The 21,107-nt window shown below is 40.3% G+C and overlaps 2 protein-coding genes across 3 annotated transcripts; both read left to right on the top strand.

Moving 5' to 3' along the window:
- The first annotated feature begins 5,889 nt into the window (after positions 1 to 5,889).
- ift57 (intraflagellar transport 57 homolog (Chlamydomonas)) lies at positions 5,890 to 9,495 on the top strand. Its single transcript, XM_028020261.1, has 11 exons — positions 5,890 to 6,405; positions 7,279 to 7,453; positions 7,554 to 7,672; positions 7,753 to 7,843; positions 7,944 to 8,012; positions 8,099 to 8,221; positions 8,317 to 8,388; positions 8,557 to 8,688; positions 8,759 to 8,821; positions 9,009 to 9,075; positions 9,159 to 9,495. The coding sequence occupies exons 1-11, from the start codon at positions 6,251 to 6,253 to the stop codon at positions 9,338 to 9,340; spliced, it is 1,248 nt and encodes a 415-aa protein (XP_027876062.1). The 5' UTR covers positions 5,890 to 6,250; the 3' UTR covers positions 9,341 to 9,495.
- Positions 9,496 to 10,654: 1,159 nt separating this feature from the next.
- Positions 10,655 to 21,035, top strand: tmem71 (transmembrane protein 71). 2 transcript variants are annotated; one of them, XM_028020287.1, is made up of 11 exons: positions 10,655 to 10,855; positions 15,141 to 15,202; positions 15,544 to 15,602; positions 16,230 to 16,275; positions 16,778 to 16,987; positions 18,144 to 18,418; positions 18,496 to 18,708; positions 18,805 to 18,871; positions 18,999 to 19,099; positions 20,479 to 20,528; positions 20,606 to 21,035. In XM_028020287.1, exons 3-11 carry the CDS (start codon positions 15,572 to 15,574, stop codon positions 20,627 to 20,629), a joined length of 1,017 nt encoding a protein of 338 aa, XP_027876088.1. In that variant the 5' UTR covers positions 10,655 to 10,855; positions 15,141 to 15,202; positions 15,544 to 15,571; the 3' UTR covers positions 20,630 to 21,035. The 2 variants fall into 2 exon arrangements, with proteins under 2 accessions (XP_027876088.1, XP_027876089.1); XM_028020288.1 differs by having other exon boundaries at positions 10,656 to 10,855; positions 19,038 to 19,099.
- The last annotated feature ends 72 nt before the right edge of the window (positions 21,036 to 21,107 follow it).

Raw genomic sequence — 21,107 nt, 5'->3', positions numbered from 1 at the left:
GCTTCAGCCAGCTCCCTGTCCTGCCTGCCGGACCTCCGCCTCCTTCTCCTCTGCTTATTAGGGGAGTACCCCACTCCAGCTGGATCCATCGTAGCAGCCTCACCTTTCGGTCTGGTCGGGTCCTTCTGTCAGGAAGTGGTGAGGTGAGGGGTGGTGAGGCAGACGCAGCGGACCCAGGTATGAAGAATATGAAGATTTAATGATGAAAACCAGTCAAAACAACGAACAGCAGGCACAAGGAAACACTGACGACGAACTGACTAGACATAGACGAGGACCCGACGAGGAACAAAGAACACAGGTGGAATTAAATACACGGGAGGGTAATCACAGAACGAGACACACCTGGGAACAATTAAGGGGAGGACAGGACAACGAAGAGACTTAAGGACACAGAAAACTCTAAATAAACACAGAAAAACACAGATCATGACAGTTTGGTTGTTTTCATGGTTTATTTAATTGGTTTATTTGTTTGTTTTGATTGGTTGGTTAGGACTTTGGTTGTTTTTTAACAGGTTGGTTAGTTAGGATTTTCTTCTGGTGGTTTGAATGTTTGGTTGTTGTCCATTCAAACCCTTTGTCTGATGTTTGGTTAGTTTGGTTGGTTGGCTGGTTGTTGATGATTCTCTTTTGATTTTTATCCATTAAAGCATTTATTCATTGTTCTTTCTTGCTTTATCCTTCTTTAGTTTGTTCTGTTCTGTTTTTATTTATTCACAATTAAAAGAAACAGATTTTGTCTGTGTTATAAACTGTTTTCTGTCTTCCTGACTCAGATTTTTTTCTCCAGATTTGTGGATTTGTCAGTAAGATGTGTTTGCCAGCAGCAGAGAGTCTGAGGCTGTAATTCAGTCCCAGACCAGCCGAGAGATGAAGAAAGACTGAGAGGAGTCCTGGGGAATCCTCTCAGTAAAACATTTTCTGCTCTGAAGCCGAGTTCACTGTCTGAGTCGACTCTCTGCGCCTCGTCTCTGGAGGAAGTGGAAACACCAAACAGAGACAAGTAAAAGCCAACAAAACATTCAACTTGTCTGTTTCCTTTTCCTGGAAGAAAAACACAGACAAGTTTTTAGGTGTAAATGTCTTTTGTCATTGTAACTATGTTATTTTATTTTCAGATTTTCATCTTTAAAACCAGAATTTGCTCATAACTTTCTACCTTTCTCAGTCTGACGTCATTTTTTGGTATTAATTCCCCCCCATGCCCACCTGTAGCTCCGCCCCTGCTTTGAAGCTTTCTGCGTGTGAATGTGCTGCAGTCGCTGCTTTAAATGCGATCTGCTCTGCAGCTCTGACTAATTCCAGCTCCAGTTTGCCTTTATAAGCAGATATTACCATGTTTCACCTGTTGCAGCTCCACAGACATCAAAGCTGCAGAAGAAACGGCTGTAATGAATTTCTCCTCAGAGCAAATCCTCCAATCCACCAAAAAAACATAATTTTGATTTATTCCAGCACTTCAGAGAGAAAGAGCGGAGGACGCGGCGGCGGACTGATTGCTTCTGCTTCATCTGTTTGTTATGCATTAGCTGAGCACAATTGAACTCTTGAAGCAATCTGCTGAACAGCCTTGGGTGAAGACGGGAGAGAGGAGCTCCATTAAGACGTTTTCATTTTCCCTCTCACAGTGTGAACACTTCTTCTGTGTCACAAACACTCGAGGAGTCTGTCTGAGATTAAATTTGTTCACAGGTGAAGCCGGAGCAGAAGGTTTCAGGAAGCTTTTCATAAAGTAAAACGCTGCTGCATTCAGAGGCTGCAGAGACTCATGTTCCTGCTTTGTCTCCTCTGACAGATACAGAAATACAAAAACCCATTTCTGCTCCACAAAGAGAGCCGACACAAACCTGCAACAACACGATGCCGCGGCAGAACAAGAGCTGGCAGGAAATTACCTGAGAAAAACACTGGCTTTGGCGTCACAAACTGACTGCAAAGTGAAATCAGCTTTAAAAGAAGCCATCAGTTTTTAGCTTTATTTCAATAATCTGCAATAAAACTGAACAGATACTGTCATTACAATTTAACAATCTTTCCATTTTATAGCTGATATTTACGGGTATCAGCAGAAAACAGATGTGAATGTTTTCATTCTTTAACCGTTTTCTCTTTCTCTCCCTTTAAAATTCTGCGCTGACTCGTCTCCATCAACTAAAATACATTTCAGTTCAACGTAACAAAATGGAGAAAAAGCTGAAGAGGTTTGAATATTTTTTGAACGTTTAATTTCCTTTCCGGCAGAGATTTGTGACTTATTGCTGCTCTCTGGAGGTTTTCCAGATCCAAACGGTGAGCGGGCCTCCTGCTCAGAACATCCTCCTCCTGTGTGTGGGAGGAAACAGCGCTGCCTGTCAGTCAGCGTTCAGGGAACATAATGACCCGCCAGGATGCTGAAGAAACGATAAATCAGCGTTTGAAACAAGTGACACCTTCAGCTGGGGGAGCAGAGGAGGCAAACATTAAAACCAGCTGCAAATACTGCCCTCTATCTGCCGACCGGCGAACTGCAACAAGAAACACTGCAGTACAGGAGGAAAAGTTCAATTTAAAACTTTATTAATATCAGAGGAAAATTTAATTGTTGTAGCTCATATTATTACCTTTGAAGAGGTTTGTCAAGGTAGCAGTCAGTATCTCAGCAGTTCTGAAGAAGCCTCTGACTGAAGATGTTAAAACACATTTTTAGATCACAGGCTGGAAGTGAGTGGAGCCCCCTAGTGGTCCGCCACTGCAGCACTTTGAAAGATTATTGAATCTTTCATAAAAACTTAAAACTTAATAATTTGATATTTTCATTACTGTTTTAAAATCTAAATTGTTTTTGAGGTATTGGCTTCTTCCTGGTGAATGGCTACTAAGTCAATAGTTCACATTTTTATAATAATAGGAAGCAGTACTAGCCACACTTTTGCTAATCCACTAATAGCAGAGCTAATTTGTTTCTTTAGCACATTAGAGGTTCTGCTAACTTTGAAAACGTTTAGCGCATGTAGCTTCACAGAAATGACATTTTTCCAGACAGACTCTAAATCTCTAATTTACTTCCAGTTGAGTAAAGTTCAACATCCTTGTCAAAGTTTTGATTATTGACTGTTATTAAATGTTGATATTCATGCTCTTATTTTGAAGAGGGTGAAGACGTTTTACGCTGTTTCCTCTCCTCATGTTCTCTTCTTTTCCCAAAAGTCTTTGTTTCAAATGAAGAAACATGCAAACAATAGAGAAATGGAGGACAATTTGCTTATACCACTGTATATATATATATATATATATATATAACATTTACAGGAATTACATTTATGTGATGTAATTCCTGTAAATAAATAAGACAGTTAGCATTTTGCATAACACACTGATGTGTCATTTTTCCTTCTGCAGAGATATTTTATCAAATAGCCAAGGACTGTAAGGCAGCTAATCTGGGTCAGCAATCTGGTCCTTTTTATTATTTTTCATATCTAACTGCTTTCTGATGAGAGTAAAATGACCAGATCATCTTGACTGAACGGTGGAAACTGACATTTGGAAACATTTATTTTCCAGGATCCTCCTCACCGCCTTGACAACCACCTCAAGCCCCAGGTGCTAATTTACCGCTGAAAGGGGTGAAAACCTGTCACCTATCACCTCTGTTAGAAAACATCCAGTGGCGTAATGATCCTCAGATTGGAGATATTTCTGTGCAGCGGCGCATAAATAGGCCGAGTGACTGATGCCCAGCAGGTCCGTGGGCCGCCTGCCGGCCCTCAGGCGAGGCGAGGATCATTACCGCCTCGCTCAGGTTAAGCTGTGGATCCGCCCTCGTCTCTCCTCACCATTAGCCCAGCGGCTGACACGGTGTCTGGTACACAGTTTTTACAGTTAAACTGTCTTCAGATCCACTGATTTAACTGATCATCATCAGTGAGACGTCTTCTGTAAAAGCAGGAGTTCAGGCAGTTTGCTGCCCTAAAGGGTTAATCTGTTTGCTAACATAATGCTAAGCTACACAGACATCAGCAATGGATGATCAATATGGGAAGAAAGATTATTTCCAAACACCCAAAGTCCAAAAATTTGTCAGAAGAAGAAAATGCTCAGCAATGAACTTAAATATCCAAGAGCTCCATCTTAGACTCTACAGGCTCACTTAGCAGGTTAAAGGTCATTAGACAGCAATTAGATAAAGAATAAGGCTGAAGGAGAAAGTCTGCGTTTGACTCCTCACACCAACTGCAAAGCACGGTGGTGGAGGGATGATGATGGGGGCTTGTTTGCCCCCATCATCATCCCTCCAGGAACTGGGAACCTTGCAGTCACAATTTGAACGATGAATACCAAAATATTCTAGAGTCAAACATCCGACAACAGAAGCCTGGTCCAAACTGGGTTATGAAGTATGGCTGTATTGGAGCCAAAATTAAGACTGTAGCGCCCCCAGTGGTCGCTACTTTCTTGTCACTTGGGTTAGCTTTGCACCACTGGATTGCCTTCTTCCTCTGCTGTCCGTTAGCATGGACATAATAGCATTAGTCTTGGATACGCTAGCTTTAGCTTTAGATATGCTAGCATTACCCTTGGATAGGCTAGGATAATGTCTAGGCTGACTTGTACTGTTTTTTTTGTTTGTTTTTATTTTGAAGAAGAAATTGGTTATATCTGTAAGTGACATACTTTTAATTTTTCTTGATAAAGTTGTGGGTGACCAGCCTAGGCATGCTAATTGTTAGCCTATCCAATGCTAACACTAGTCCAAGGCTTATACAGGCTAGGAACGCTGGCCACTCAGTTACTGGTGCCAACCTGCCATGATCAGCAGCTAGCTTCAGATTGGCTATAGCCTCCTGCCACAGGGATATATCTGCAGCTGGGTGCGCAATAGTCTTAATTTTGTCCCTAATACCACACCATAGACTCATATAAGGCTGATATCCTCTCTCCAAAACCTCTTTGTTATACAAGAACAGTTACCTAATGTAGCTTGGGCTTCAAGCTGGTTATAACTCTCCCCAGTAGGGGGCAGAGTTTTCACTGAGCTCCAGAATTTTAGGTTATATTTTTTTAATCAAACATTTTTACTGCCTCCAGTAAAAATGTGTGAACCTGGTAGAATGGTTCTCTTTTTTGTGGGCTCTCATCATCACCCCGCTGGGTGAGGCTGCAGCTCAGCAGGTGTTGTCAGCGAGGCGGCGCTGCTGTCGGTGAGCCTGTCAGTAAAAGCTCAGACAAGCAGGCAGGGAGCAGCCAGCAGATAAAACAAACACCCCCTCCCTCCCTCTGCACACCTCCTGCTGCACCGCCGGGGAGGAGGCATGAATTATTCACCGACACACGCATGAACACACACACTGAAGGCGTGTGAAGGTGTGAGGAATCACTGGAGAATACTTTATAGAAGAACAATGATGCTGCAGAATAAAAAAAAAAAAAAACATGTATGAAAATAACAACAGTTAATGGCTAATTTTACATCAGGCAAAAACATGAAAATTAAAGAACAAAATTTAGTGTTTTGATTGAATTAAAAATTATTTGCAGTCAAATTTCAATCTTCTTTCATCTCCTTTCTGAATTTTAGCAGGCAGTGATTAGCAGAATAATATCATGTAACTCTATTATATAAACTTCCAATTAGTTATCAAAAAGGTATTAGGGAGCATTCAAACATTTTTCTTTTTTTTTATTTCTAATATAATATTAATATGAGATAACCTGAGGAACAGTGGCCATGTTTTTTAATAGGGCACGTTTTTATTCATTTACTTTTTTAGGGGAGCTGATGAAAGACTTTATTTTCTTTAGCTCTTTATTGTTATTAAAGTGAAATTTTACTCTTTAAAGATAAAGGAGTGTCGTTGCACACTCCTTCACAGCAGGCGGCGATGTGCAGCTTCAGTTTTTGCAGCCCGGCAGTAAAACAAGAGAAGAAGAAGAAGAAGGAAGCCTGTTTAGCTTCTCCGCCGTGACAAACTGGTGTCTTTAAACGATTCTTTGAGTTTATTATTAGGAACACATATATACTGTTTAGACTTTTAAACGTTATCAAAACAGAAATATTTAATATATATATTTAAAATTGGACCGAAAGATTAAAACGGGTAGCAGCTAACTGCTAGCAGCTAACATTAGCCACATCCACTGCTGCGTCGGTTAGAGCTCTGTTGCCCTGGCAACGGATAAGAATAGCATCAAGGAGGCCACGACCCGACTCTCCGAGCCTCATTTAGCTGTTTTTACCATTATTAATTTTTAAACAAAAGTCTCCGGGATGGCTGAAGAGGGAAGACGCGGAGAGGAAGAGGACCGGGGCCCCGGAGCGGCTCACCGGGGGTTTGTGACGATGGAGAACCTTCTGGAGAAGCTAAAGCTGCTCAACTACGAGGAGGAAGTTCTGGTGAAACACAACATGAAGAGCCTGACCAGGTGAGACGGACAGGTGTACCACAGCTGATAAAGAGCAGCTTTCTGTTTATTTCAGGAGTAAATAAGCAGACAAAAGGTGTAGATGAGAGAGAAAATATGGAGAACTAGAGACCATAATGACATTTAAATATTAATAAACATGAAGCAGGTTTGTTTTAGGTTCATTAGAACATTAAAACATGGAGATGTTCTGATCCAGGAAAAGATCCCGGATCTACCACTTTGGAAAACATTCTGATTTGTGATCTCCTCAACATGTCACTGAAATATGGAGGATCCTTGGAAATCTTTTTGTTACAAATGACTTTATATTGTCAGAAAATATCTTTAGTTTTATATTATAATTTTTAGGCATAAATGAAGAAGGTTAACAAGCAGCTCACTAAATTAACATTTTATTTTTTCTACATCTGTTTTCATTTTTTCTTGGCCTGTTGCAATAACAAATAAATCAATTAATCACATGATAAATGAAGATGAACTCAATCATTACCATTTGCATAATTTATAGTTTTGTTTCTTTTCTCTACCAAAAACTGGATGACAAAAGTCTTCAGTCACTGTTTTGTTGGTTTTTTAGTATGTAACATGCTAACAAATAAGATGCATTATTATATTATAAATAGGTTAAATTAATTTAGAAATTTCTGAGATTTTTGCATAAATGTACTCCTCCGTGTCTACATAATTTAAATTTTTTTCTGTGATCTACACTAACCCTAAATTTAAAAAGACTAAGGAAATTGTGTGGAGAAGTTCTGGTTCTGGGCTGAATTTGGAAATGATTGTTATATTAATGTGAAGCTCCAGGTTCTGTTTCTGTTTCCTTCGGTTCTAATCGTGTTCGGTTTGTCCTTCCGTCCGTCCTGCCAGGCATTATTTCGTCTCCAGTCCGTACCTGGTGTCCAACCCCGGCGAGCAGTTCTACATGTTCACCATCATCGCTGCCTGGCTCATCAACGTGGCGGGGCGGCGGTTCACCGAGCCGCAGGAGTACGACGAGCCCAACGCCACCGTGTCCAACATCCTGGCAGAACTCAGAGCCTTCGTAAGTCCAGCAGATTTAAACGACGGGTTTTGAAAATGATCGGTTCGGGTTTGTTTTTGTTGCCGATTTGAAGAAGTTTTGGACTCTCTGTGTCCATCAGGGCGTGAAGGTGGACTTCCCTCCCTCCAAGCTGAAGTCGGGCTCCGGTGAGTTCGTCTGCTTCGTGTTGGACCGTCTGGCTGAGGAGGCGCTGAAGAACAGAGGCTTCACCTTCAGACGGTACCAACCGGTCCTGAAATCCACCCAACCTTTGACCCGACAGGATGTGGGAGGGTTTCATTTCCTGTTTTCTGTTCCAGGCCAAACTACCCTGCAGAAAACACAGAGGAAGAGTCGATGATGGACGACGACGCGGAGCTGACGCTCAGCAAGGTGGAGGAGGAGATGATTGTAGGTTTATTCACCAAGTGGTTCTGATGAATCAGAACCCAGTACTGCCGCAGGTTCTGTCTGGAGGGTCCGACGGGTCTGACTGTGTCTCTGACCTCAGGAGGAAGCCGACGATGAGGAGGAGAACGTGATGGACCTGGAGGCGCTGAAGCTGCGTAACGCTCACGCTGTGAGACCAGAGAAGAAGAAGAAAAAGAGTTTCCTGTCAGTCTGAACCCGACTTCCTCCCTCTGATCCGGTTCTGTGTTCTGGCAGGAAGCAGAACCGAGCTCCAAGCCGGACGACATCCTGGAGTCCACGGTGGATGCCGCCGAATGGAGGCTGGAGGTGGAGCGGGTTCTGCCGCAGCTCAAGGTCACCATCAGGACCGACAACAAGGTCAGAACTCACCAAAACTCATCTGAGCCGCAGCCGACCCATTCGGTTCTGATGCTGGTTCTGACTCTGGTTCTGACTCTGCTCCGCTTCTCCAGGACTGGAGGATCCATCTGGACCAGATGCATCAGCACCGAGACGGAATCAAGTCATCACTCAAAGACACCAAGGTGGGTTGATCCAAACGAACCCGGATGGTTCTGGACGGTCCAGCTTTTTCTGGACGGTTAAGCTGGTTCTGGACAGACCCAGCTGGTTCTGGACAAACCCACCTGGTTCTGGACGGTTGGTTCTGGTCGGACTCTCACCCCGCCGTGTTTTGTCCTGTGTGTCTGCAGAGCTACCTGGACAAGCTGCAGGAGGACATCGGGAAAACTCTGGAGAAGGTGAGCAGCAGAGAGAAATACATCAACAACCAGCTGGAGGCGCTGATCCAGGAATACCGCAACGCTCAGGCCCGGCTCAGTGAGGTGAGGCTCACTGACCCACAAACCAGAAACCGTCAACGGTACCGGGAGCTGATTGGACTCTTTCCATCAGGCGAAGGAACGCTACAGGCAGGCGAGTGTTGGAGTGATGACGAGGACCAGAGTCCTGGCTGAGGTCAGTGAACACACCACCATCAGTCAGTGAACACACCACTGTCATTCAGTGAACACACCACCATCAGTCAGTGAACACACCATCAGTCAGTGAACACACCACCATCAGTCAGTGAACACACCGTCACTAGTCAGTGAACACACCACCATCAGTCAGTGAACACACCATCATGTTTTGTCCGTTTCAGATCAGTGAGGAGTTGGAGAAGGTGAAGCAGGAGATGGAGGACAAAGGCAGCAGCATGTCTGATGGAGGTGAGGCTTGATCAGCTGTTTCCCTCCCCAACATGTCCGACCCATTTCCTTCCTGTGTCTCTGTGTCTCCGTCTGGACTGCAGCTCCGGTGGTGAAGATCAAGCAGAGCCTCACCAAGCTGAAGCAGGAAGTGGTGCAGATGGATGTGAGGATCGGCGTGGTGGAGCACACGCTGCTGCAGGCCAAGCTCAAGGAGAAGTCCAACATGACGCGGGACATGCACGCCACCAACATCCCTGATTCTGCTGCCGGAACCTTCACCTAGCACCGCTGAGGTTCTGCTCCTCACAGCGGCACTGGGAGTCCCAATAGCTCATCTGTCAAATACGTGTTTTATTGCATAAATACAAATATTTATTGAATTGTTTTATATATTTGATACTTTTCTTGTTTAAATAAACTGAAACATCTTTTTCTAAATGGCTAAGCTAGTTATTACACAAATGTCCACTAGATGTCACCGTTGCTGCTTCCAAATCAACATTTCAACCTGATAAAAGCTGAAAACAGAGAAATAAGAAAATTTCCTCAATATTTCAGCTGGTATTGTATCGGAAAGTCAACCAAAACTCCTCAAGACCCCTGAGTCACTACCAAAACAGGATGCTGACACCGTCAAAATAAAACACCTGCTTCACCAAAACAAGATGATTTCCTGAAATACTCGGGAGATTTTAAAGAAGTAATAGACATTTTTTATGAGAAATACATTATGTAAAATAAAGCCTACAAAAAATACGTTTTAAATAAGCCTAAACATTTGAAAATTTGTAAGTAATGAGAGTTTGAGGTTTGAGTAGTTTATAAGTAGAAATATCTTTTTTTGTCTCAGTGGGAAATCTAATTTAAATATAAATATAAACATGCAGATTCAAACTGCATTAAGAAAAACACAAAAATACGAGTAGGAGGCTGGACTATAGGAGCGAATTTGTAACATAAGCAAATTAGTAATTCATTCAAACTTTTTTAAGGACATAAAAACCTTATTCATAGAAAATTATCTGTGCTAAAATCAATTATTAAGAGCAAAATTAAATCTGAATGGCAACAATTGTGGGAGGAAGGAACTAAATGTCATCATTTATCACATACAAAAGAAAGTAGAAAATATGGAAATAATAGGAGAAAATCGAAAAGAAAAGTAGTGATGACAAGATTGCGGCTCGGACACCAGATTAAATAAAACTTTACATTTGATAGGTAAACATCCAACAGGTAGTTGTGAGAGTGGTATAGATATGGAAACAGTAGAACATGTAATATTTCATTTTGAAAAATATACAGTAAGAAGAGAGAAGCTAAAACAAGAAATTAGGAAATATGATCTAGAGACATTAAAACTTAATAAGATATTAATTAAACATAAAATAAATAAAGCAGTTATAATTTTTTGAAGGAAACAGGATTATATAGAGAAATTTAGATTAAAGGGAGATACTCTGGCCCGCACTAGTAGATGGCGATAACACATCCTGACGTTAGATGTCACCCGCCAGTAAAAATCACAAAGAAGAAGAAGAATTCTCTGTGCTTTTACTCTGAAGGTTCTGACCGGAAGCTGGATTTGTTTTTCTATGATCATCTGCTGTTTCCGGTGAGGCGAGGCAGAGACAGTCAGACAGACAGACTTCTGCTCGGTTTGATAAAAACCGAAACCTGGTTAAACATCATACAAACCAAAGGAAACAACAAAGGGAACAAAAGGAGGAAGTTTTTTTACGGAAGGAAGAGGATTTATTTGAACTTCCGGTGAGGAACCGAGAGGAAAAACAAACCGGTGAGTTCAGCAGTCCCGTTATTTTCTCTTTTGTCTCGATTTGAGCAGCAAATTCAACAAAAATACTGAAAAAATCATGAAAACAATTAAAATACATTTAAATAAGTACTATTTATTTTATTGAACAGAAACCGCCTTCAATAACTTTAATTACTTTAACGAGTTATATATTTTCACAATTATTGCTTAAATAACAGCCTGTTCTTCCCCTTTATCTACAAAAAAAACCCAAATATTTTTTTCCATTATATTTCCGGAAGGAACATTATTTTAAACTATATTTGCAAAAATAAATACCAAAAAGGCTATCATGGAAATACTGACAGATGCAGCTAAAAATAGATTCAAACCATGATAATTACGGTGGGAACAAAAATATAGGAGTATAAAATATTTTAGATGATGCACTTAAACATTAAAACTATGAAAAGCAGAAAAAGCATCTTATTTTCATCACATTGTTTTTTTTTTTAAAATCAACAAAGTGGAAATAAATAATTAAAGATTGGTTAATCTAACAGTAAACACATTAAATGATCAGCCTCCAGAGTTCAAATGGACCCCGGTTCTGGTGGGAACTGGAATGGTTCGGTCCAGCTCTGGGTTTCCTGCTACGCGTTTATCTCCAGCATCAGCAGCTCCCAGCCTGATGCTGCTGCAAGGCATGCTGGGAAGCTGCGATGGGAGCCGTCCAATGTGAAACACATAGAGGGGAAACGAGCTGAACACTAGAAACAGAAATCTGCAGAAAACCAGATTCTGCAGAGTTTAGACTGAATATGGATCAAACCTTCGTGTTTGACTCCTGAATGATGAAGAACCAGAGTTTAACCCGGATGCACGTTTGAACTCCTGACTGTTCTGCAGCTTTGACTCGGTTCTGTTTGCGTTACCAGTCCAAACAGAGCAGAGGACAGAGCCGTTCTGAAAACAGGAAACTGGAGTCAGTTGGTGAGGAAGTTTAGCGTTTCACAAGGAAGATGAGAAATAATCATCCAGGGTTTTTAATAATCTGACGTTATTAAGGCCAAGAAAAACAGAAAAAACTCAAAGTTTGAAAACAATCTCAGATATTTTCTAGAAAAGAATCCAAGAAATATCTTGGCTTCAGAAGCTTAAAATTATATATATATATATATATATATATATATATATATATATATATATATCCCAACATGACCGTCCAGGCAGCCGGATACGTTCAGACGTTTTCCCATCAGTATGTTTAGTTTTTGATCCTCACTGAGGTCCGGATCGCTCTGCAGATACTCACTTTAATTAAAACTAAATGAGGTTTTTAAAAAGAATAACATGTTGTTTCAGCAGAACCTCTTTGTTCATTTTATCTCGTCACTCAGTTGTTCCTTTATCTTTTTTCGGTCCGTTACTTTCCTGGTTCTCCGGCTCGGTTTGGGCCGTTAGGCCTGAAGAATTGTTCTGTTTTTGCTGCCATGTTTCCACAATATGTCTTATTATTACATTTAAAAACCTTCTGAAACCAGTTTGAGGTAAAATTAGCTTCCTGTCCATGTTAAATTAAATCCAGAGTTTAAATGATTTTTGTTGCTTTGGTTCAGGTCAGAACGGATCAGAACCACTAGAAACCCAGACTAGATGAAGACGCTGAGGATAAAATCTAGGCTTTGTTGTTTTACTGAGTTTCGGACCGGGTTCTACAGAACCAAATTATCTTACAGGGAAACATTGTCAGGCATTGGCACAAGATATTTATGTTATAAAAATCAGAACTTTTGCTTATTTTTTATTTCATGATATTCAGAACCACAGAAACTTTAACTTTAAAAAAACTTTAAACTGGACTGAAGTCTTGTTCTAAACTAAATATGTTTTTAAAAGAAAATGTAATGTAAAAATTAATTTCAAAATGTAATGTTTTATTTTAATAAAGTAATGTGAGAAATAGTTTTAAAGCTTTGGATCTGCAGTGATTTACACATTCCATGTTTTGTTTAAAGTATTGCATTATTAAACATAATTGATATTATTAAACATAATAATAGTTTATCATGTTTTTAAAAAATCACAGTTTTACCGTTTTAAAAAACTCTGCTTACTTTTCATTGATGATTTTGACCCACATAAAAACGTTTGGACTTCACGGCTTCAGAGCTTCTTAAAACATTTTAAAACAACATTTTAGAAGAAGTCATTTGTGAGAATATTAAAAGTTTAATTTTTCCAGTTCGGCTCTGAACTGAAGGTGAATTTCACAGTTTTCTGAGGAATCTGAGCTTCATTTAAACATCGATACTCAGATTGGTCCAACCTGGACTGAACTACTAAATCAGTTTTTCTCTGTAAAACTTTTACTCTTTTTGTGAAACAACAAAAATGATGCATTTGCTGCATTTGGACTCCTTTAAATTTAATCCTAATTGTAAACTACAGATTTTGAGGAAAGTCTGACCTAAACTGAATTACTCAGCTTTTAATGTTTAAACTCTTAACCTAGTTGTAAAAAGATAAATGAATATTAGAAAAACACAATAACTAAAATATTACCTTATTTCGTTCTCCTGAAACAAGTGTGTTACTATAAATATAATATAAAGATGAAATGGTGCAGACCCGGTATAATTTTTAGTTTTCTAAAAATAAATCCAGGTGTTTGTTATCGCTGGATGTAACTAAAGAGCCACAGAAAATTCCTGCTGCTGGTGAAAGATTGTAAATATTAAATATCAGCTTTAGGAATCTTATATTTGAACATTTTCAACATCTGGGCATTTATCTAATCTTTTGTTTATGTTCAACAAATGTTCCTATTGATGTAATTTTGTTAGCTTCTATGAAAATTTCCCTCCTTGATCAATGTGCATCATCACCTCTTCAGTTCACACAACAGTAAATAAATATGTATTTTAATTAATTAATAAATTAACACCTTAGTCAAAATCTATTTTTGTATCACAACCTATTTGTCAACATAAAAGTTTTCACTTCCATATGCTAATTACCTTTTTCTGTATGAATAAGCATAAAAAAGCATCTTGGAAAACTTATTTTTCCTTGCAAGGGTTAACATGACGGAGCTGATCTGTTTGCATCTTTCAAAGTTCAGAAACTTCAGACAGTTTGTATTTATTTGACCCTCTGCTGGAGGTACGTCAGACTGTCTGTAGCTTTGTTAGAGTCAGAGAAACGAGTTTGTGAGTTTTGTTGGAGTCAGAGAAACAAGTTTGTGAGTTTTGTTAGAGTCAGAGAAATGAGTTTGTGAGTTTTGTTAGAGTCAGAGAAATGAGTTTGAGAGTTTTGTTAGAGTCAGAGAAATGAGTTTGAGAGTTTTGTTAGAGTCAGAGAAACGAGTTTGTGAGTTTTGTTGGAGTCAGAGAAATGAGTTTGTGAGTTTTGTTGGAGTCAGAGAAACGAGTTTGTGAGTTTTGTTGGAGTCAGAGAAACGAGTTTGTGAGTTTTGTTGGAGTCAGAGAAACGAGTTTGTGAGTTTTGTTAGAGTCAGAGAAATGAGTTTGTGAGTTTTGTTAGAGTCAGAGAAATGAGTTTGTGAGTTTTGTTAGAGTCAGAGAAATGAGTTTGTGAGTTTTGTTGGAGTCAGAGAAACGAGTTTGTGAGTTTTGTTGGAGTCAGAGAAACGAGTTTGTGAGTTTTGTTGGAGTCAGAGAAACGAGTTTGTGAGTTTTGTTGGAGTCAGAGAAATGAGTTTGAGAGTTTTGTTAGAGTCAGAGAAACGAGTTTGAGAGTTTTGTTAGAGTCAGAGAAATGAGTTTGTGAGTTTTGTTAGAGTCAGAGAAATGAGTTTGTGAGTTTTGTTAGAGTCAGAGAAATGAGTTTGTGAGTTTTGTTAGAGTCAGAGAAATGAGTTTGAGAGTTTTGTTAGAGTCAGAGAAATGAGTTTGTGAGTTTTGTTAGAGTCAGAGAAATGAGTTTGTGAGTTTTGTTAGAGTCAGAGAAATGAGTTTGTGAGTTTTGTTAGAGTCAGAGAAATGAGTTTGTGAGTTTTGTTAGAGTCAGAGAAATGAGTTTGTGAGTTTTGTTAGAGTCAGAGAAATGAGTTTGTGAGTTTTGTTAGAGTCAGAGAAATGAGTTTGAGAGTTTTGTTAGAGTCAGAGAAATGAGTTTGTGAGTTTTGTTAGAGTCAGAGAAATGAGTTTGAGAGTTTTGTTAGAGTCAGAGAAATGAGTTTGTGAGTTTTGTTAGAGTCAGAGAAACGAGTTTGAGAGTTTTGTGCTCGGCTGATAAACGGTTAACAGGAAACATGAGCTCAGAGTCACGGCCTCCTTCTGTTCCTCTGCTTGTTTGTCTGCAGCTTCGCCTCTTCAGGATGTGAGAGAACTGCAGCAGATAAACTTCTTCCTTCTCAGCCTCAAGGTAAAAATAAACTTTTTAAAACTAAGCAGCTGTTTAAAAAGCTCCTGTGACGAGTTTGGAGTAGATTCTGTTCATTCCTGCAGCTCTTAGTCTGATCAGATCTGCACAGATTAGCTCATCTGTCTGAGAGGGGAGAGACTTAACAGGAGGAAACTCCCTCCAGATCTGGGCTTTATTTATTAAGAATGAACTGTAATCATTTCTGCAGAAAATCCATTAATCTGAGCCTGAATGTTCACCTGTTCAAACTGAATCTGAGAGGAAGCAGAAGATTTTCTGGTTGCGTTTGATCGGTTCTGCTCTCTCTCACCGCTGGGCGTCGGGTTTCTGCTGTTTCACAGAACAACAGACGAGACGCAGCGGACAAACATGGCTCTGTTCTTCTCTGGAGCCGTCACAAGTACGTCTCACACACACACACACACACACACGCACCCACACACACACACGCACCCACACACACACACACACACACACACACACACACGCAGCCACACTCACACACACACACACACACACATCCCCCCCAACCATTCACATTGTTGAAAACAGACGGTTGGCTCAGGTGTGTTTTTGGGTTAAATTCAATCCCAGCATCCATTACCTGAGATGCTGCCCGATTTATTAAACACCATTTCATGATGCTGCCACCACCGTGCTTTACAGTGAGAGTTTTAATTGTAATTAACATTTTAATTCTGCTAAAATCCACCATTTATTGCAAACAGACAAAAATAAAAAGTGAAATCTGTTGTGAATTCGCCCATCCCATAATCCTTCCTCCTCCGTGCTTTACATTGTGGTAAACTGGTAGAAAATGATCCTTTAGCAGAATTTGGTTTCAACCAGAGCAGATGGTTCAGCTTTAGTGCTAAATTAACCGTCAGTAGATGATTTAAGGTTGTTCTGCTCAGAGTTGAAACTTGGACTCTGTATCTGAACTCAGGAAAGTTCAGCTGATTAAAACTCGTCTTTATTTAGAAACCTGCTGGTTCCTGAACGTAACCGAACCTCTTCTGTTGTTCAGGTTCCCCGATAAAACGGCGGCTGCGTGGGAATCACTCCTGCCACAGGTAAGACAGTTTCCTGTAAACACACCTGACTTCATAACGGGTTCAGCTGGATGATAATCTGTCCCAGCAGTTATCAAGATTAAGGATAATTTTCTAGTTCTATAGAACTCATTCACAAACATTTAGTACTGGAACTGGAAACATCCTAAATAAACAAAACAAATAAAATTAGTTATAAAGTCTCTGTACTAGTTGAGTCCAAATCAACAGACTGAAAACTTTTACATCCAGTTTTTGGCTGAAAGAGAGAAAAGAGAGAAACAGTAAACCTGTGCTCGTTGAGACAGATCTACCTATGAATATTTAAACACTTGCAGTAAAACAACTTTCTGAGCCCAGCAGGAAAACAGACGTCAAAATGTTTCTGCTTGTTAGAAGTTTAATCAGATTTAATCAGGTTTGTCTAAAACATGAAGGAGTAAAAATGAAATCAGGTTTTCTTCTGTTCAGACTTAATATTTAATAAATCAAATTAAACTCCAGACATTTCGTCCCCCTGCAGCCCGGACGTCTCCCTCCTGTCCCCCGACTCGTCGTACGTCTGCTACCCGTCTGCGCACGCCGGCGCCCCCTGCTGCTGCCGCCGCTCGCCGCGCCTCCTCACCAACGGTTACTATGACGTCACAGAGGACAGCTTCTGCCTGGACGAGGACGGAAACGTGTCTCTGACCGACTGCAGGACCAGCGTGTCCTACAAGGAGAACCTGGTCAGGTGAGGTGTGACATCATCACACAGGTGAGAACAGGTGGGCTGGTTCCTGGCCTGCAGGGTAAACAGCAGCAGCCAATCAGAGCAGGTTTCACTCAGCTGTAAATTCTTCCTCAGTGACCTCAGCGGTGATGTCACTGACAGCTGTTGCTAGGAGACCGTCAGTGTTATGGGATGTTTGTGGTTCAGTTTCAGAGCTGCTGGCCTGAAAACTGATGAATAAAAACTACAGCAGAGTGCTGCCCCCTGCTGGCGGGTTTCAGACTTCTGAAGGTTTTATAAAACTTGTTTTGTTTCACGTTTCCTTCAGTTTCAAATATTCTTTTTGTTTTGTTACTTTTATATTTTCTCTGTTACTTTAACGACATTTTGATGTCACTCTGAACCGTATTTGGGTCTTTATTGAAGATACATATTTGTAACATTATTCAGTAAATTCTTGCTAACTGCTAAACTGAAACCCATTTAGTTTTTAATCTGTAAAAATTTAAAGTTGTTTTGTGTTTTTATTCATTTCATCCTGTTTGAACTTTTCTCTTCCTCTCTGTGATTTTTGCTGCTAACTTGGGCACATTTTCAGTCTCTAGTTATTTTTGGTGATTTTTAGTCATTTTTCACCATTTTTAATATTTTTTTTCCAGTTTATTTTCTGGTTTTGTTGCCCAACAGTGTTTTGACCTCTGGGGTCTCTAGATAATTTGTGTTTGTTGAGGATTCCTGTTAAAACTGAAGGAGCATCAAGACATTTTTTGTATTTGCTTCCTGGCTGCTTTGTCTGCTTTTTTACTTGTTTTCTCATTTTTACTGCTTTCTAAAGTTTTCTAGCTTCATAGTTTTTGTTATTATGGATGTTTGGTGTCACCTTGTGGCCACTTTATCATCCTCTTCATCATTTTGAATGTTTTTTTGAGTCTTGCTGCAGCTTATTTTCATCCTTTTAGAGGATTTCTCTCTCATCTTTTTGGAAAACTCTGGGATTTAGGAATTTTCCAGGTCTGGAAAACTGTTAGCATTAATCTAACAGTTTTGTCCTTCGTTCCTGTCTGATGGTTATAGATGTGTAGAAACTCTTCTGTTGGATCATTTTCCTGACAGCTGTTGACCTCGAGGCGTTGCCTAGCGACAGAGCGGTGACCTCGGCGTCTCTTTGCGTCCTCAGAGTTTTCCGGCGCAGGCGGAAACCTCGCAGCGCTCTGGTTTCCCTGCTGAGCGGCGTTTCAGAGAGCTGCCAGTCATGGCTGGACCAGAAGGTGTTCAGAGGCATGCTGGGGACCGGACTCAGACAGGACCCGGACCCGGACCTGGACCTGGACCTGGACCCGGACCTGGACTGGGCCCGGGTCGGCCAGCAGGTGGCGTCTCCGTGTCGATTGGATGAGTCTCTGTGGGCGGGGCTAAACGCCGATCTGGACGACAGACGAAGCTTCACCTACGGTGAGTCTGCAGAGCGGCCCGGTCCAACGCTGCCATCATGAGCCGCTGAGGTCACATGACTCTACTTCCTGGTTCAGATCCCACCGAAACCCCGCCTCCTCCAGACAAAGAAGCCCCGCCTCCTCCTGATGAATTAGCCCCGCCTCCTGGGAAGATGCTGATCCAGGAGGAAATCTGCTCTGAGATCAGTCAGTCCACGCAGCGCTTCACCCAATCACTGAGCGGCCTCTCTGAAGTCCCGCCCCCTCCGGCCTTCTACAGCTGCTGCCAGGTGGCACCTGAACCTCCAGGTGAGCCGGGAACACCTGGGCTGCACGTGTGACCCAAACCGTCCGGTTCTGACTCTCTGAGACGTTCAGGTTCCTGAAACTTCGTTTCTATTTCAGGGCTGACGATGAAGGCTCTCCTCATCCTCATCTTCAGCATCTTCATCATCAGCGTCCTCTACTCAGGGTGAGACTTCAAACCAATTAAACCAGTTTAACTAGTTTAACTAGTTAAACCAATTTAACTAGTTAAATTACTTAAACCAGTTAAACCAGTTAATCCAGTTTGTTTTATTATTCATGATGATCTGAAGATCAAACCAGATGATGAAGACGTTTCTTCCTTCCTGCAGCTCCTGCTGGTGGAGCGCCATGGTAACGGCGGCCATGTTGGCGACGATCTCAGCCATGATGTGTGAGTATGACTGGGCTGCTGCGGTTCTGAGGTTCTGGTCCGGTCCGGGTCCGGGTCCGGGTCCGCTCAACAGAACTGATTCAATGTTCTTCACATCGTTTTCCAAACTCCCGTTAAAAATAGATTCAAAGCAAAGTGTAGAGTTTGTTATTGGGGTCAATCTTGTTCTGAGCTTTGAGACGATGTTCTTGGGCAGACGACCAAACTGTGTAAAGGAATTCTATAAAACATACATGTTCAATATAATGCCAGCAAGAAAGCAATCACTCGAAATTGGATGACTGATAAAACACCCACACTACAAGACTGGATAAACATCATCCAAGACATTCGCAAGATGGAGGAACTGACATTTGCACTGAAACTGGAGCAAGACAGATTTGAAAGATCCTGGACCCCATGGCAAACTTTCATGGACTCCAGATCTGAAAACGATGACAATGAGGTGACACCCACGGTTCTTTAGCTACTCTGTTCGATGTATACTGTTTTACAGTTCAGGAAAGTTTTTATGACGTGGTACCAGTTTGTTAATTCTTTTTTCTCCCCGTTCCTCTGAGAGGGTCTGGGGCGGAAGAAGGAAAAAAAAAAAATGGAACACTAAATACCGGTGGTAGGATAACCACAGGAAGGGGTATGTTGTACGGACCAATATGTTAAACTGAATGGATGCTAGTATATGTCTGTACCACCTTTTGTAAATGGAGGAGATACACGTCCTCCGTGTTGTTCCATAATAAAAATTTGAATAAAAAAAAAAAACAAAAAAAATAGATTCAGAAACATAAAATAAATAAATGATATCATATAAAATAAGATTTTTACTTTTAATTTAAAAAAAACTAAATCAAAGTAAAAATAACAATAAACATTAAAAACAAGTAAAAATAAATACATCAAAATAATAAATAAAAAAATAAATTGACAATATTATGAGATGTTTAATATTATAGAAAACAGAAAATGTAAAATTAAATGACAAATGTTTTTAAAAGTTGAACAATGTGAATTAAAATGTAAACAAAATGAAATAAACTTTCAAATAATAAAAAACAAATTAATAGCAAATAAATACAAACATGATTATGAAGTAAAATAAAATTAAATAAATATTAAAATATTTAAATGTAATAAGAAAAACTTTTAAACTAAAACGAACAAAAAAAAACATTACAGGAATAATTAGATTTGTTTTATGATGAGTTTATTTAGTTTTCAGAGTAATAATTAGATTTTTGGAAATCAAAACAATAATAAAACTTACATTTTTAGATTTTCTTTCTTGGATGCAGAATAAAGAATAAACAAATGAATTTACAGTAAGATAAGACTTTAATGCTTCCTATTGTTAAATGAAATGTTTTGTTTTCATCTTTCAGTCGTGACAAAGTCGGGTCCGATGGGCGAGTGGCGGAGAGCGAAGACGGAGGTTAGTCCGGAAACCATCTGAACGGATCATCGATGAGCTGCAGAGAAAACAACTAACATTCATCTTCTGTCCCTCAGGACATCACATCCAGGAACGAGTAGGAACCAGAACAGAACCAGGACCTGAACAGAACCAGAACCAGACAGGATTCTGTAGAAACCTTCCTGCTGGTTTTTCCATCAGTGTTTGAATCCAGCTGGACAAAAAGGTGAAACTGGTTCTGAGCTCTGGAGGCTTTTAAAGCTAACCGGGTTTGAATTCACAGAAAGAGAAACAATCATGGCTGACGAGAGAGAAAAGTCATCAGGAATCAATAATCAGTAATCAATAATCTGACTTTTACCAGCAGATGAAGAATAAAAACTGCTGTTGGTTTTAAAATGGCTGAAGGAGCTCAGAGTCGCAGAGAGAACCGTTCGGTTAGCTTAGCATCGCAGAGAGCTGCAAAGCTTCACATCATGTTTAAAATATACAGAAAAAAATCATCAACTGGGAATTTCTGTGGAAGAAACCAAACAAAGTTTTAATCAAGTTCAGGTTTTTATTTTACACAAAAATCACCTGGAATCCGGGGCGTGC

The sequence above is a fragment of the Xiphophorus couchianus genome, chromosome 6 (assembly GCF_001444195.1).
Source record: "Xiphophorus couchianus chromosome 6, X_couchianus-1.0, whole genome shotgun sequence".
Taxonomy (NCBI): Eukaryota; Metazoa; Chordata; class Actinopteri; order Cyprinodontiformes; family Poeciliidae; genus Xiphophorus; species Xiphophorus couchianus.
This window is presented reverse-complemented; position numbering and strand designations above follow the sequence as displayed.

Excerpts from the sequence above, each read along its gene's own strand:
- ift57 (XM_028020261.1), top strand. The coding sequence starts at position 6,251 with ATGGCTGAAGAGGGAAGACGCGGAGAGGAAGAGGACCGGGGCCCCGGA. Across the intron at positions 6,406-7,278 it reads AACATGAAGAGCCTGACCAG|GCATTATTTCGTCTCCAGTC; the intron begins GTGAGACGGACA and ends CCGTCCTGCCAG. Across the intron at positions 9,076-9,158 it reads CAGCAGCATGTCTGATGGAG|CTCCGGTGGTGAAGATCAAG; the intron begins GTGAGGCTTGAT and ends TCTGGACTGCAG.
- tmem71 (XM_028020287.1), top strand. The coding sequence starts at position 15,572 with ATGGCTCTGTTCTTCTCTGGAGCCGTCACAA. Across the intron at positions 18,419-18,495 it reads CAGACGAAGCTTCACCTACG|ATCCCACCGAAACCCCGCCT; the intron begins GTGAGTCTGCAG and ends TTCCTGGTTCAG. Across the intron at positions 18,872-18,998 it reads ATCAGCGTCCTCTACTCAGG|ATCAAACCAGATGATGAAGA; the intron begins GTGAGACTTCAA and ends GATGATCTGAAG.